Raw genomic sequence first — 12,294 nt, 5'->3', positions numbered from 1 at the left:
AGGAATTTCACTCTAAAAATATTGCAAATGACTAAAAGGGAGAAACCTACATGGAGGGCAGTGCAGGCTTACCCGGGGACTTCATAAAAGCAGCACTTCTAAGTACAGAAATTCAACTCCAGAATTTTCTAGACCATTTACTTTTTGAAAGGTTAAGCAGACAGAACATTCTACTGTGAGAGTAGGATATGGTTATATTCACAAAATTTAGGAAAACTGCATGATTTTGAACACAGCTTTCCCCAGCATCTGATGAAGAAGGGCCACACATCCTGCTCTCACCCCAAAGGAATTCTTTTGGATCAATAGCATGGCACACACCTGCCCATCCAGCCTCGCATTTCTGCAGCCTGTGCTATCAAACACCTCAACCTCAAGCTGATTTCATTGTAGCAATATTTTGCTATGGAAATCACAAAAATCTCCAAAACATCATCCAATGGGAAATCAAAAGACTTTTCCTTTCTTTCTACCAAGTAATATAAAGGAAAATCCCATGGAAGAAGTGTTGCTCGTTAATAGGCCAGGGTAGGATACTGCTGCAACTGGCTGACACAGCTGTTTGTCCATTTATTTCCTACAATCTCTGCCCAAATGGAAAGTGCAACAAACATAAACCAGCACTTTCCCATCCCAGCAGAGGAACGTACTGCAGAGCTGTAGCCCTGCCTGTTGGTACCAGCTGTATTTCGAGACGGCATGAGTCCCTCAAACATGTCTAAGCAGCTGCCTATCCTTAGTGTGTGCACCTATGATTGGAGAGAAATGACTCTGCTAATCCAGCCCTGATTTGGGAAGAAGGATTAATTTTTAGGCCCCACCACAAATAAGCTTCCAGGACCACAGGAAAAGAGTCAGTCAAGGCTGCTTAATCAGGTAGAGATGATTCATTTCAGTAAACCTGTGCCATGACCTTTCATGAGTCTCTGAGCTCAGACAGGATGTCAAATTTTTATGAAGAAAAGAGGTGTAATCAATTAGTGCTTATGATGACCTTTTAATAAGTAAATGATTGAGGCAGACACTCATTCTGAACAGAATGAGAAATTGGATTTGTATGTGAGTTGCCTGGGGAGGTGATGAAATCCACCTCCATGCTTGATCTATTAGCCCACTCCAGCCAAAATATAACCTCAAAGGAGCTTGTAGCCAGGTGGGGGTCAGCCTCTTCTCCAAGGCAACTAGTGAAGGGACAAGAGGACATAGCCTTCAGGTTCAGGCTGGACATCAGGAAGAATTTCCTCACATCAAGAGTTGTCAAACATTGGAAGGGGCTGCCCAGGGGGGTGGTGGAATCACCACCCCTGGAGATGTTCAAGAAACAGCTGGACATGGCATTCAGCGCTACGGTTTAGTTGACAAGGTGATGATCGGTCAAAGGTTGGACTCGATGACCTCTGAGGTATTTTCCAGACTAAACGATCCGGTGACATACCTACACACATACACACACACGGCTGGAACGGACATGGGATACGGGGGTGCGGAATGGATAAAAACTGCAGAGGTTTGTACACCCCGAGAGGAGCCAAGGATCGGTCGCACCGGTGGTCGCGGGCGCGCTGTTCCCGCGGGGAGCCGCAGACAAGGCCCCCCCCGGCAGCGGGAGGAGGAGGAGCGGGGGGTTTCCGCGGAGCCGGTGCCGAGCCCGGGGCCGCGACAGGTGCGGCGGCGGCGGCCCCCGGCCGAGAGCAGCCGCCAAGCGCGGCCGGCGGGACACGGGGCGAGCAGGGGCGATGCGGCACCTGCCGCGCATAAAAGTGATGGAGCGGCGGGGCGGCGGCGGGCGCGATGCGGGGCGGCGGGGGCGCGGCGGGCGCGGGGCAGGCGCGGGGGGCCGCGGGCGCGGGGCGGCGGCGGCGGGCGCGGGGCGGCGGCGGGCGGCGGGCGGCGGCCAACGCGCGGGAGCGGGACCGCACGCACAGCGTCAACACGGCCTTCGGCGCCCTCCGCAGGCTCATCCCCACCCGCCCGGCCGACCGCCGCCTCTCCAAGGTGGAGACGCTGCGCCTGGCGTCCAGCTACATCTCGCACCTGGCCAACGTGCTGCTGCTGCAGCAGCGCCGGCAGGACGAGGCGGCGGCCACCGAGCAGCCCTGCCCGCAGCCCTGCCCGCAGCCCTGCCCGCAGCCCTGCCCGCAGCCCGCTCAGCCCCCGCAGCCCCCGCAGCCCTGCTCGACACCAGGCGCCTCCGCGCCTCGGTCCATCTGCACCTTCTGCCTCAGCGACCAGCGGCAGCGGGTAAGGGCCGGCTTCCGCACGCCTCTCTTGGAGCTCTCTCCTGGGGAGGGTGGTTATTGGTAGCCCCCGCAGGTTTGGGATTGACCCAAGCAACGGTTCAGTGCTGTCCTTGGTGCCTCCTAACCTGTATTTTTGTCCCTCGAACAGCACCGAGAAAGAGAGAAACCATCAACTGGTCCTGCCGTAACCGGACTCTGAACAGGCTGAGGGTCTCTCACCGCTCCTGCTCTGACTGTACCACTGCTCTGGGTAACATCGCCTCACTCATGCTGCATGTTTACGTTTAAATAGCACAGTCCTAAAAGAGTTACTTTTTAAGCCTATGCACTTTGTTTCATACGGTGAGAGGTTTATTCAGGGTGTTTTGCAAATGAAATTCATTGCCTCTGTTAAGACGGTTGCACCTGGTGTGGCAGCTATTTTAGCGCGAGAAATGTTAAACCTCAGCAGCCAAGCCCTGATCCTGATGCCTCCTAAACCTGTGTCGCATGATGAAACTTGAACTTCCAAACACACAGTGTCCCCTGTCAGGGGAAGCTGTCATGAACACGCCGTGCCCTCCGCCTCCAGCCCAGCCCGGGCTGCACGCAGCGCTGCCGCCCACTCCTCCAGCCGCACGCCAGTCCTTGGGGACAGGGGCTGATGCCGACAGCTGACATGCTTGAGAGGTCTCAACGATGCTGGAAGATTATTTTGAGGTGGTCACACAAAGTCGGAAAACTTCCAGTGAAAGCAGCACCGTTGGCTGTGCACAGGCACAGCAGCCCAGCGGCACGGGACGTAGCCAGCACAGGAGAGGAAAGGGGAGAAGTGCAGTGTAAGCGAAGCTCTTTTCTTATTAACAGTGCGAGTCATGCCAGTCCTTTAAATAGCACGGGATACTCCTAAATCTGTCTGGCAAGCACGGGGTAGGAGGGTTTCCCAAGGGCTTTTACCCATCACCCAGGTCGTTCCCAAATTGTGTCTGTACATCATTGAGGTTGTTTATCTCCCCTCAGTTTACTAACTTGCATATTTTTTTCACAAGTAACTCTAAAAGGCAAATAAGCATGTTATGTTTTCAGTTTTGGACATTAGTGAAACAGCAGGCTAAAATCTTAAACCCCAGTAATGCTGGATTCTAAGAAACACAGAGATAGGTTAATTTTGCAATGTTTTTATAGCTATTTATAATATAATTAATTAGGCTTTAATTAATCTTAACTTGTTACCTTGGGAGGCACTCTGTACTCTTTTAAAAGCTTGGTAAAAGCTTGGTAAAAGCTTGCTGTGCCGCTCTGAGAAGTGCTGCAAAGAAAACTTGTCTCCTTTTCCCTCCCCTGGTGCCCTCTGTGCAGTGCTCCTGCCTTGCTGCTTTAGCCAAACGTGAGGGCTGAACAAGCAGCCCTGTGTTGTTCACTTTCTTTTCTGTACAGAGTTTTCTCTTCTTCCCCAACATAAATGCAAAGGAAATTCTGGCAGTCATTATGAAGAACTTGGGAAGAGCAAGGTTGTGGTGTACTCCTCACACAACTTCATGTATTTAGTTTCCCTTCTCCCCTCCTCAATGCACAGTGACCACCTTTTCTTTAGCACAACGAGGAAAAATCCGCTGTACCTACAGAAATGCAATTAACTCGTCCTTTGAATTCTAACAAAGAAAAACACCCAAGCAAAGTCCCACAACACGTCAGTCTCTTCAGTTATTAAAAGCTACAAGCTGTATTTTCCTGGATTGAAAGTTTTTTTGTTCTTAGAAGGTTTTTATCATCAATCTTTTTTTAACAGGGAACTTTAAATTGCTGCCAGATTATGGTCTTTGTTTGCTTTGGCACTGATTCGTGAAGCTGGAACTCTTTACAGCTTCACACAAAGAGTTTTTTAATTTTTGTGTTGTGTCGGCCTGCGTGTGTGGGTTTAGAGATTTACAAACATCTTCCTGGATTTTTTTTTAAAATTATTTGAAAACATTTGTATTTTAAAAAGTTGTTTGCTCTACAATTAAAGCTGATCTTGCAGTTAGGCCCTGCATTCTCATGAACTCATTAAACCAAAGCATCTGATGTCTTTATAGACAATTAACACTAATTTATTCGTTTAGCTGTATCATTTCATATGATACTCTAAAATGCCAAAACACAAAGCAGTTCCAAACAATTTTAGGAAAATTTTGCATTGAGTATGCTCTGAATTTTGAAATTTGTAAGAAAGACAATAAAATTATTTATTTATATTTTATTAGTTTTAAGAGTTTTTAGTGTAGTTCTTGGCAAATGAAGTATATTTGGACTTAACAGGATATATTTATATTTAGCTATTAAAGGAAATGAGCACAAAATGTGAGGTCCATTTTTGTACCAAAGTATGAGCTGAAAACTCATTACTCTCATGAATAATTTCTACAATCCTCTAGGAGTTTGGTGTTCTCCCTTTAAATGTGATTTTATGTCCCTAGTTTTGTAAAGGGTTTATGCAAAATGCTTTTCAATGACAAGAGCAGGAGCAGGCCCTTGCAACGTGGCCTTCTCCCCTGTTTAAATGTGGCTCAGCGTAACATTAAATTCTTCTCTCTTTACTCAGGATAAACTGTTGAATTCAGCTGGGCTTGAAGATTTTCTCAGGGTTTCAATTACTAAATAATTCAGGAATTTCAGTAACACTGATTGATCGTGGCAGAAATTAGACCCCAGAGCACTGTGGCCCAAATATTTGTGGTATAGACAGATAATATCTATCTAATTATAACAGTGATTTCTCTGAGGAACATTTATATATACGTGTAACTCTATGTATTTAAATGAGGAAAACTGGGGACAAATCCTTAACTTTGCTGAAATTTATTTGTAATGTAAAACTTCTCTAACCCCAGGAGCAAAAAAAAAAAAAAAGATACAGGATTGAGCTGTTACTCTGTAATGGGTTTTCTATAAATCAAGGGAAAAAGAATTTAATTTCTGGAGACACAGATGAATTGAGGGCTCAGATTGCATGTATAAAGAGCTCATCATCATTAGGTGTTTTATTGAGTTTTTACTGTATGAGCTTGTGTGTCTTTTCAGTCCTATTTTTTTAATCATGGTGCAGTGTTATTCATGGCATGCACAAATATACAAGTCAAAATCTTGAGAGTGTCTGAGAGCAAGTACCTTTCTTGATGGTGAGGCATTGGAATGATGTGAGTTCTTCCAGAGGTGCCAAACAGCCTCTTGTTCTGCAGATACTGGGGTTCTGACTTCTTTGTGAGTGCATTCTGTTTGAGTGTACGAACAGAGGCGTGCCTGATGCCAATCGCAGCTTTGTTTTCCTGTAAACACTTGGCTATTCAATTTACATGATTCATGAATAAAGCAGAAACTGTGAGATATACACCATTTGGTCTCAGATCCTATTAAATTATAGTTAAAATAATCCAAGCATAGTACTTTGTATAAATCATTGTACTTAGCCTGCTACATCACTGTATAAAAACAGCACGAAGTAAAGTGAATAAATCATGTTGTTTGATTTTACTGGTTAAGTTTAAAGAAGCATTTGAACATAGTTCTTGGTTATTTATGAATTAATCATAATGTAAGTCAAAGTAGTTTCATATGTTGGCTTCTATTTTCATTTCTGTTCTACAAAACAGAAGTTTCCTTTCGTGGAAAATCTGCTTCTTTACAAAAATCTGTATTTGTTTGCAAAATGTGATTATATTTGCTAAAATAAACAGTATTTTTGTTACTAATTTAAACAATAAAGTGCAAACACTAAGATGGTCGTTCTCTTCTATAGCCATCTCAAGAGACAAGTATTTAATCTTTTCCTTTACCTTTTTCAAATCTATCTCTACAGGATTTCAGCAGCATATTGACGTGTATGAATGCACCATGTGTGTGCATTGGCAGGAGAGAAGGGAAGTGGGTGGAAAGCTTGGGAAAACGAAAAGTGAGTTTCTCTGCTCAGGGCCTGTGCAATATCCTAAGTGCCAAATACAAGAGGAGCTGGAGGGAGGGAAAGGATGGAGGCAAAATGGAGGGAGAAGAAAGGAAGAGGTTGATTTATCAATGGAAGATCATCAGGGCAGACAAGCAAAAGAGCCCAGAGTGTGAGCAGTCCCTGCCATGATTCTGTGCTTTGGCCTGGTGCACTGTGAGACTGTTGGCACTACACTGAAAGAATATCACCATAAATTATATAAAACCTAAACTGACTGCCTAAATACCACCTTCAAAAAGAGAGTAGTAATGTGTTGATTAATAGTAAGAGCTACCGAATTATACAAGGTGAGGAGAAAGAATTTATATAAAATTACCTAAAATAGACAGCATGCTACAAAAGCAAGAGATCTGGAAGATCTCTTACACCAGGAATCCTTTGAAGATTGAAGAAAAATGTTTCTAAAGAATCAACATGAGGATTGTGGGGGAAGAAGAGAAAATTATTACTGGCATAAAAAATACCATAGAGTTTCATGAAAGCTTAGGGGAGAAAAAAGCCATTACTTAACAGTGAGAAGGACTCAACTGGCTGCTCTGGACATATTTCTTCAAAAACCTTCTCAGAATTTGAATATATGTTCATATCCAGGCAGCCCAGGTTCTTATTTCAAGTGAAATCCTTTAGCTGTTACAACATAATACAGAGATTTAGAAACCTTGAAGATTCAGCCCACACTTGACATTGCACAGCAAGGAGCACAGGCTTCCTCAGGACAGGAAGGAGAAAGAGAAGGCATGGATGAATAAAGAAGAGTAACCAGTAGCCCACCACAGAGGATATTCCCTGTGATGCCAAGAAATCTCCCTCTTTGCAAGGATTTGACATCTTGATGCAAGTAAACTATGGTGCACAAAGAAAGTGATTCCAGTTTTGGTGATAGATAAAGTGTAACAAAATAAACTTAAGACAAAAGTTGCTTTAGAAAGGTCTTATCTACTCTCTTTCATTTACTACGTTGACATCACAGTAGTGTTGTGAGGTTTTAATTAACGTTTGGAAATTGCTACGTGTTCTTCCAAAGGAGAAGCCAATACAAATAAGACAATTACACCAAAATGGGTGATGAAACAAGGAAATGATAAAAGTAATTCTACTTGTTATGGCATCTCTCTCCAACATCTTATTGTGCTTCCTTCACATTATTAAAATAAGCCCTACTTTCCAAGCATATGTATGCAGATCATTTTTAAAAACAAAGATTGCAGAAACAGGTAATTCTTTCAGTGAGACAGTGGAGCTTGGTGGGAAGGGTAGGCATCTGTCAGGCCCAGATAAGATCAGACAGCTGCGCTCTATCCTGAAAGGATGCCATGAAGCTCAGTTTTCCTAGGGAAATAACATCTTCAGCATGAAAAGCAGCAATGAAGTGAAGTCTCCAAACCAATAAGTAGAGAAAACATGAACTCTCAGAGCTCATTTTAATCTAAAATAGCAACTCTATATCAGGTGAAAAAATACAAGATGAGAGGAGAACACCTTTTACCAAACAGTAAAAGCTAAAGGGCAGGAGGATCATTTCACTCTATAGTCTCAACCAAATTAATCCTTTATATTAGAAACAAAGGTGACTTTAGCAACAATAATCACTGCAGAGAGCCACTGGGACAGTAAGAGAGCTGGAACACAGGACACCCAGGACAGTCTGTGGGAAGAGGGGTGGTTAAAATGGAGACAAGAAAGCCAAGCAGGTGGAAATCCAACAGCAGTCTCACAACAGGATGGTGGAGCCAGGCTTTCCCAAGGGACACACAATGAAAGTACAAGTGCTGTAAATCACAGGTTGCAATAATGTAATCTTTATTTTCTTTTACTTAAGAAAGAATGCTTCTCACCACAAGCACGGTGAAGCACTGGAACAGGACATCCAGGGAGGCTATGGAAGTCTCAAGAACTTCACAGAGCAAGGCCCCAGTTTCGTCTAACTTGGAAGTCAGCCTTGCTTTGAAAATGGAAGATGTATTGAATAACTCAAAAGGTCCTTTTCAATCTAGTTTTTCCCATGATTTTATGAAATTATGAGCTTAGGGTTGTCTGGAAAGGAAGTTTGTAGAACAGAATTATAAGAAAAACTTCAAAAATGCAAGGACTTCACAGGAAAAAAACCTATACATTTGGTCAGTGCCAGGATCTATTATTCCAGACAAGATAAGGGACATCCAGATATGCATATCAAGAGGAGAGCAAAAAAGATTCCTGGAGAAAGGAGAAAGTCAACAGGCCTATAAAGGGGATTTCCAGAAACAGAAACAATCAGGGGCACGGGCCTGTTTCTATCAGAAGGACCTCTCAAATCTGAATTATTAAAGAGGTTTTATATATTTGTTTGGAAGATGGTTAAATTTACAGGTGACAACTTTGGAGAGATGATTAGAATCAGAGATTAACTCATAGAAAAATAAAACAAGAAATGTTCTTAAAAAGATGCATTTCAATGTAGAAATGTAGGTAGTGCCACACCTGGCAGGAATAACACAGCACACAAACATATGATGGAAAATGACAGGCAGAAAATTATTTTTGAGGTGTTGCATATCACAAGCATGACAAGCCTTTGCAAGAAAAACAAAGCGCACACTGGGTGCATATTTCACTAAGACCCCTTTTGGAAATATTTTCTATAATTATTACAACTTCCCTGAGTTCTGTCTGAAATGTCTGGCTAGGTGGAAAATCTGTTAAAAGTTGTAACTTGGAGAATGCTACAAGTAGAGAGGAGTATATTAACTACTGTGTCTGTGCAAATGAAATGATGGAGAGGGACTTGAGATTGTGGAAGCCAAACTAGGTAACAGTGAAAGAGGATATCTGTACTTACTAACAAATAAATGTCTCCCAAAGACACCAGCAGTTGTATAAAAACAAGTTATGAGACCCTGAAGTTTTCAAGGGTAACATTTAAAGAACCTGTGGTGCTGTTAGTGACTGGAGCCTGAGAATATGCTAAATACAGGCATATGCAACAATTAGAATATCAGAAAAGCACAATAGAAGTTTTAGCATCATGGTAAGAGGTATAAAAAAGCGATTCAAGATATATCCATGGGAAACAGGGGCCAGGCTGCAGGAAGCAAGGCCCTACTGTGTGTTGTTTTGTTACCACTGCAACCGATTATTTTTATTTGCCACACTGCTCAAAGAAAACCTGAGTGGAAACGCCAGGCTTTAATAACAGGTGCTGTGAAAGATAACAGCATAAGTGAGAGTTTCTGGCTGATGTAAGAGGCAGTCTCTGGAACGCTCAGTATCTACAGCAGTGTTAAACACCAACCCTGGAGCAGCCAAGCATAGGTCAGGCCCACTGAAGCACCAGCAGCGCCCAGCAAGACAGACCCAAAGAGAAAGGGCCAACCACAGCAAACCACCACATTCCTGCACTGCACAGAATAGAGCTGAATCCAGCCAGAGGCAGCAGAAAAATCAAAGACCACTTTTCTGCTACATAAAACATGTTAGTGCTTATTTTAGTCTCTGCAACGAGATGGAGCAGAAACAAACTGTACATTATGGGGAGCCTCTGCATTCCAGCAAATGCCTCAACATTGCCATGTCCTCCATCACACGAGACAATCCTCTGGCACATGGCAGCTGTCACCAATGCATTGCAAGTGAGCAGATCCTCTCCTCTGCAGAGATTCTTTCTCTTTGCCATCTTGGTGTGTTTGCCTACACTCAAGTGGCCCAGCCTTCCCCAGGAGGGGAAATACACAGGAAAAATTACTTGAAAAATCATTACCATTAGGAAAACACCGCCACTCTTGAAATGTTTTAATTAAGATGGTTAAACTGCTTAATTAAAACTATTTAAAAGGCCTGTTCTCATTTCCATTACAGACTTTAAAAATCTTAATGGCCTCAAAGAGTACAAAGGGGTCCAAAAGTCTCCATAATGTAAATAATAATTAGTGAATTTATTTTCACTGGCATTATTTATAGTTAGTGATCTTATATTGGCTTAATTATCATCTGATTCTAAAAGGCTAATAATTTCACTCCATTACCCTCCAGATCTGCTTCTCTTTCACAAGTAGTTTAACAGATGTCAAAAATTAAAAAATTTTAAAAATAATAAAAAAAAAAGTAAAAAAGATTAAGAGTCAAAGTAATGCAGAAAATCAAAGCTGTTAAAAGACAAGGTTGGGTAATTGCTGAACCAGTGATTCAGAATTTGTTGCTCGCCACCTCCATCTGCTGAAAGTTTCTGTCTGTACCAGCAGAAACAGATCAAATCTTGTAGGTACCACTGCTCCTGGGCTGATAAACCAGCTTAAAATATATCCGTGGCAGTTTCAAAGAGTGCATTAGACAGTTCTGGTGGTTAAGGCTCTGATTCCTTCTGCCAGCTCTGCCAGTCCCTTAGTCTGCCACAGGCAAAGACAATACCTTCTAAAACTGTACAGTCGGGAATTGTTGGAACTTACCTCTCAATATCCAAATTCATTTGATTTTCAACAAGATTTGGGTCTTTGAAAATGAAACTAAGGCTTTATGGGGGAAAATTTGCTAGGACTCAGATGCTGAATAAAAATCACAATGCATACAAGCATCAATATCTACACACACACAAACACACACAAACACCCTTCAGTGCATGTACTTCCAGATCAACCATTACGTGAACCACACAAGAGGAGCAGGAACAGAGGGATCATCTTTGTGTATTCCAAATTGAGAAAATTATCAAAGTAATGCAGAATAATTTATAGGGGTGAACATCAGCTAAGAAGTGATGAACAGAGAATATGTTTTTTCTACCAGCTTACTTCCATAAAGACACTGACACTACTGCATCCCTGCTGAACGAGACCAGCCATGCACAGGGAGGAGGAGCTGGGAAAGAAGACTCTCTGCTCAGTGTGTTTGTTCCTTTTTCCACTCCCAAGACACAAAATTGAAATGCACATTTCACTAACTTAGCTGAAAACAGCACGTTCTGCAATTTCCACCAAGCGGGTCCCCAACGCACAACTGCTGCTCCACAACCAAATGTCAGCAGAGCAGCTGAGCCACACGCAGGCCTGGGAGGGAAAGGGAGAGCTCAGGAGCCTGGAAAGAGAAGGGAAATCTCAGCGCAGAGAAAATAACAAAAACCCTTCTGTTTGGCTACTTGATGACATGTGGTTTGAGCTTCCTTGTGAATCCCTGTCAGGTCAACTACCAAGCAGAATTGGAATATCACACCAGCTAATGTCTCAATCCCAATACTTTTTTCAGGAGTGGTACTCCATTATTCTCCCATTTTAGGCAGAAAGGAAGCCTACAGCCCAGTTTGCCTCAATATGTAAGGATATGTTTCTAATAACTCTATGTCACCTTGGAAAATTAAAATAGTACCTCTTGTTCTGATTGTATATGAAAGTATAGCTAAAACAAATTTCACGGCACTGATTAAGTGTCGTGTTCACTAAACTTTCCAATCCCATTATGGATCTTTCTATATTGGTGTTTGCGTAGGCTGCACGGTGAGTAAGAAAAATCAGATTTCAGGTGCTCACAAGCATGACAAATAGGCACTGAAGTGGCCTTGAGCACTGTGATGTAGTAACAGAGAGGAAATTGAAGCATTCAATATTCTGAGGTGCCTGAGCCCTCTGCAGATGGCTCTTGGATAGCTGTTTGTAATCTAGCAGGAAGAAATCATCTGGTTTTGTGAGGGCTTTTTTTTGTTTGTTTTGCTTTGACGCTGCCAAAATAAATAATTCTAATGCAGGCAGCACAACGTGCGTAACAATAAGACACACACTAACTTGCAGCTCTTACTTTAGGCGCTCATCTCCAAATGAAATCAGTGCAAGATTTAGCAAGTCCTTTGTACAGCAACAAATCTCCAGTTCCAAGAGACTACTGTACATTTCTGTGTTAATTAGGAGCTTTGTGGAATTTAATTCAAGGTTGCTGACAGAAAGGCTTGTGATGAGGAGTATTTTAAACCTGTGACTGACAGTAACAGCAGTGCTGCAGTCTATTGCCTTAGTTGGACTATGTGTTCTGCCCATCTTCATATCCCACCATTTCATGAAATAACTTGATGCTTAATAGCTCATGAAAAAAATAAATATATTTCTGTACATTAATCTTTGTATTATTCTGCATTTT

General features: G+C 42.7%; 1 protein-coding gene across 1 annotated transcript; it reads left to right on the top strand.

Annotated features, from left to right (window-relative positions):
* Positions 1-1,468: 1,468 nt before the first annotated feature.
* On the top strand, positions 1,469-5,730 carry LOC116446913 (basic helix-loop-helix transcription factor scleraxis-like). Its single transcript, XM_032115386.1, is given in 4 exon segments — positions 1,469-1,663; positions 1,793-1,877; positions 1,880-2,241; positions 2,389-5,730. Coding segments are annotated over 4 exon segments (693 nt in total). The 3' UTR covers positions 2,440-5,730.
* Positions 5,731-12,294: the final 6,564 nt, after the last annotated feature.

This window comes from Corvus moneduloides, chromosome 7, assembly GCF_009650955.1.
Source record: "Corvus moneduloides isolate bCorMon1 chromosome 7, bCorMon1.pri, whole genome shotgun sequence".
In the NCBI taxonomy this organism is placed as follows: Eukaryota; Metazoa; Chordata; class Aves; order Passeriformes; family Corvidae; genus Corvus; species Corvus moneduloides.
This window is presented reverse-complemented; position numbering and strand designations above follow the sequence as displayed.